Raw genomic sequence first — 4,326 nt, forward strand, 5'->3', positions numbered from 1 at the left:
TATAGATGGTACTCTGTCTAACACCAGATGATTTCACCCGTCAACGGAGGGTGCCCTAGCATGTTTGAGGTGTGAATGGGTTAAAACACATTGTCTGAATGTGCAACTTTGCATAATTTCTTTGATGTATAATACCATGTGTTTCAAAGTAAATGTTGGCCAGTAAACCATATTCACTCATTTCTTAGAGTACTTTTTGTCTTTTTTTACTCAAGGAAAAATGAAAGGCATAGCATTATTTGCTTACATTCAAAAACAACATGAAAACTGATGCATTAAATTTTTTTGTATAGTCCTTTTTAAAAATAATCTAAAAAAAGATAGAATACACCCAAACATCCCACACGGGAGAAGAGAAACAGCAAGAGAACACATAGAAAAGTAAACTTGTATGATCTCATTTTTTTTTTTTATTCTCAAACACACTTCACGTTGTGTATATACTATAATAATATTGACTTTACTATCACAAAATTAAAATGTTCATTACTCAAACACATCAAGGGGAAAAAGATGAGCACAGCATTTGCTACAATGTTGCTCCCTTTGCCTTAAATTTCTCCACTGAAAAGAACAGGTTTAAAATTTTAATTCATCTAAGAAGCATCAAAACCTACTGCAACAATAATCTAAATTCCAGATTTAAATGGCAGTGAAACAACAGGGATGGCTTGAGCAACAAGGCTAAGCTTTCTTTTTGCAAAGTAAAAGAAGGTTGTTTTTCATGTCCTGTAAGTGTTATGGTTCGCCTAATTTGTAAAATAACAAGTATGGAGAAGTGAACGATGACTCTGATGATGACAACAATGCTGTGACATCACATTCTTCTAGTACTGCAACTTCTGCATCATCAAAATGAATCCATTGGTAGTGGGTGTCTGGAATAAGTGAACAAATTATTGGCTTCTGTTTATCATGACTAGGATCGTCAGCTTCACTGTTGCATTGTTTTCTGCAATCCTGGAAGTTCAGTTGCCTTATGGGGTTCCTGCTGGGTAACAAGCCTCCACGTTGAAAATTCTGTATTTTATTCAGGGACTTACTTAATCCCTTAAAGCTATAGCTGGGTGTGCTGTGACGCCTGCATCTTATGCCACCTGTTAAATCCCCAGTTGGCAAGCTGCCTTCATGATCTTCACTGTTTTCCAGTTTGGAATACTTCCTTGTTCGGTGCAGGAAGTATCGAGTGATCCCAGGAATGCATGTTGTGTTAGCTTTCTCAGCTGATCTTTGTGGTGAGGAAATGTCACTGTCATCTGTTTTACCAGACTCTTCTTTCATTTCTGACGAGTTTTCATTCCTGTAGAATGTTTTGCAGCCCACTGGTGTACCATTTGGCACACTTTCTTTGCAATTATTACACTCTCCAGATGATTCTCTGTTGGCATAAACCTTGTTGTCATTTCTGTTCTGACAGTTGTCATGATGATTTGTCTGTCCATTGTTATTGAAATCTACATCGTTTGGTGTAGCCACCTTTACATATGCCTGATAGTGTCCACTGCATGACGTCATACCACTATGCATCACAATGCCAAACAGATGGTAGGTTGGATTGGAAATAGCACATGTTTTTGAGCACCATTCAGAGATGACCAGTTCCATTGGAGTTGCAAGGTTTGTGTTGATCTTGGACACATACCCAGAAAACCTATGAAATTATAGTAGACAATAGTAATTATAGTTACTTTTCAGTAAAATGATCCTGGATGTGAGATTACGCAGTTTTTCTCTATCTCATAGTTGACTGATTTATATGAATAATTTCAAAAGGATATTTTTGACTATCATTGTAGTAAAGGCAAGGTAAAGGTAAAGTTCCTTTATTTTAATGTTGTCAGTTCCTTCAGCTACGAGGCTGGTACCAGTGGAAGCTGACGGTGTGCCCTTCTACCACCTCCCTCTTTCAGTGTTTCTGGGTATTTATAGTGCGACTACGATCCAAAAAACAATTCTTCTGTTTCTTTGGATTTAAAAACTGTGTTAACTAAACACTAAGTGACCGAAGTTTTAAGTTCTGATTTTAAAAAGACACCTGTTTATTTTAACTGGAAATTTCTTATCTCTTGGTCTGCTATTACTAACTTTTAAAATTTTGAGCGAGCTGGGTCGAGGAGAAAATGACGTCAAAGACTCGCTAGTTTAGGAATGCAATGCGTGTGTACGCGGCTGAATCAATATGCAGCTCAGGAGTCTCGGGCTTTCAGATTTTTAAACCCGTGTTTTGCATATAAAATAAGCTAGTGAGTAAATGACGTCACTTTTCCCTAGATCCAACCCTCTGAGGTCTAATTGGTCAGTTTTGAACATGAGTAATGGCGGACCGTTAAATCCAAAAAGCCTTTGGATAAAAATCATTAAAGCTCAAATTTTTGCCTGTCAGGTGTTAAGCGAACACACAGTCAAAATCTGAAGAAAAAAAGATGATTTTTTGATCATAGTAGCACTTTAAAGCTACAGCTACACAAATCAGAGGGAAGTCGAAACAGACGCCGAAGTTGCTGAGAATCGAACTTGTGACCTCTGGGTGTCAAAGACACCAGTCAATTGCGCTACACCTGCTCCTCCTTGGTCTTGGGAGGTTGGCCACCAATGGTGAGAGAGTTTTACGACCAACACAGGACTTGGGTACAAGAAGTGTCATCCTTTACTCTTTGTGAAGAAGTGTGCAGGTTCTTCGAATCGAACTTGTGACCTCTGGGTGTCAAAGACACCAGTCAATTGCGCTACACCTGCTCCTCCTTGGTCTTGGGAGGTTGGCCACCAATGGTGAGAGAGTTTTACGACCAACACAGGACTTGGGTACAAGAAGTGTCATCCTTTACTCTTTGTGAAGAAGTGTGCAGGTTCTTCAACATTCCACAATACATGTACTTGGAGAAAGTCATGTGAGACATACGTCACAACTTAGCACAACGTTGGTACTTTCTCAGATCTCAGTATTTCAAATTCCAATAAACAGTTTTGGTTCTCACTGCTAACCAAGTTGAATGCTCACATCCGGTGTTGTGAATAGTCGAGTTGGATTCTCTTTCTTTATTTTTGTTTTTAAGGGCCCGCTAACTGTCACTGCAAACATGATAAGGGACCAGAAAAAGCCAAACCATTGGTTGAAAGTGTCCTTTTACCTTATTTGTGAAGGGTACAGTTAAAGGGCATCTTGTTGAGACCTGCAAGATAGCAGGCTGATATAAAAGATTTACAAATACTCACCCTGATAGTGCGTTGGCAGTGAATCTCTTCAGATGAATTGTAAGAACCTTAGGAAGCTTTTCAAAGCTTGTTGAGATCTCGGCTTCTGTGTGAGTGAGACAATTCTCACAGAAGTACTTGTTATCTCCAGTCAAATGTTCTACTGTGGCAAACTGCGACAAGGCCCACAAGAGGCTTTGTGTGTCTTGAGCCTTCTTAGGGGTTGGTGAAAATGTCTTTGGATCATTTACTTTCGCCTCCTTTTGAATTGGTACACTGACATCTTGGAAGTTTTCAAATCGTTTTTTAGCATCTTCGCATGTTAGACATTTTGTCTGATGAAGGAGCTGCCCATGAAATAAATCTTTCAAAGGACTGGAGTATGGACTTGCAGTGTCAATTTTCTTTTTTATTTCCTTTTCTGTGTCCTGAAGACTTACAAGTAAACTGCATAGAAATTCCTGAGCATCATGTTGGAGATTGTCCTCAAACATTGGATTTTGTTTCCTGAAAAACATAATTGAATGCTCTAGTGCTTAGAACTTTGGATTTGCATACTTATGCCGAGGATTAAAACTAACTCTGATCACTGATTGGAATTGGTGGGTTCATTTGTATAATATAAGCACTGCTACAGTGTATGATGGCTTACAAATTCATTAGTAAAGAAATAAAAACAGACAGGAAAACAAACCTGAATATTTCCATAAAATCCAAAGGCTTTGCTGCCAGAACTAGGGCATTTTTCTTTGGTATAAGATGCTCACAATTTTCTTTGTTTTCATTGTAGTTCTTTTCAAGGTCTTTCATTTCACTGAAAAGCTTAAATATTAAATCGTTATTATTAGCAAAATATAAATAAATATTCCATTCAATGTATTAAGGCTAGGCATTTATTGTCATGTGATTTCAGAACTCTGGAGTGCTGGGCCAAGAATGAGGGAAAGAGTAATCTGAAAAGACAAAATACCTTACCTGTTTAGTTCACAAGCAACAGGTCTACCACTACTGCCATTGCCTGCTTCCACTTCCTTTGAAACCTGGAATGAACATTCTGTCAGCGTCATAAAAAAGACATTGAGAGATTCTGAGCACTAACTTGTATTCTAGCTCATGATGAAATATGGGGACCCC

The 4,326-nt window shown here is 38.3% G+C and overlaps 1 protein-coding gene across 1 annotated transcript in view; it reads right to left on the bottom strand.

Moving 5' to 3' along the window:
* LOC137971125 (ubiquitin carboxyl-terminal hydrolase 1-like) overlaps nucleotides 1-4,233 on the bottom strand; it is a 4,480-nt gene extending 247 nt beyond the window's left edge. Inside the window, exons 1-4 of the mRNA XM_068817863.1 lie at nucleotides 4,168-4,233; nucleotides 3,887-4,014; nucleotides 3,214-3,699; nucleotides 1-1,651 (exon numbers count right to left, since the gene is read on the bottom strand). The exon at nucleotides 1-1,651 is cut by the window's left edge and continues 247 nt beyond it. Coding sequence (XP_068673964.1) covers nucleotides 739-1,651; nucleotides 3,214-3,699; nucleotides 3,887-4,002 — 1,515 coding nt within the window. The 5' untranslated portion in view covers nucleotides 4,003-4,014; nucleotides 4,168-4,233 and the 3' untranslated portion in view covers nucleotides 1-738. The remainder of the gene's footprint in view (nucleotides 1,652-3,213; nucleotides 3,700-3,886; nucleotides 4,015-4,167) is intronic.
* Nucleotides 4,234-4,326: the final 93 nt, after the last annotated feature.

This window comes from Montipora foliosa, chromosome 9, assembly GCF_036669935.1.
Source record: "Montipora foliosa isolate CH-2021 chromosome 9, ASM3666993v2, whole genome shotgun sequence".
Classification (NCBI taxonomy): Eukaryota; Metazoa; Cnidaria; class Anthozoa; order Scleractinia; family Acroporidae; genus Montipora; species Montipora foliosa.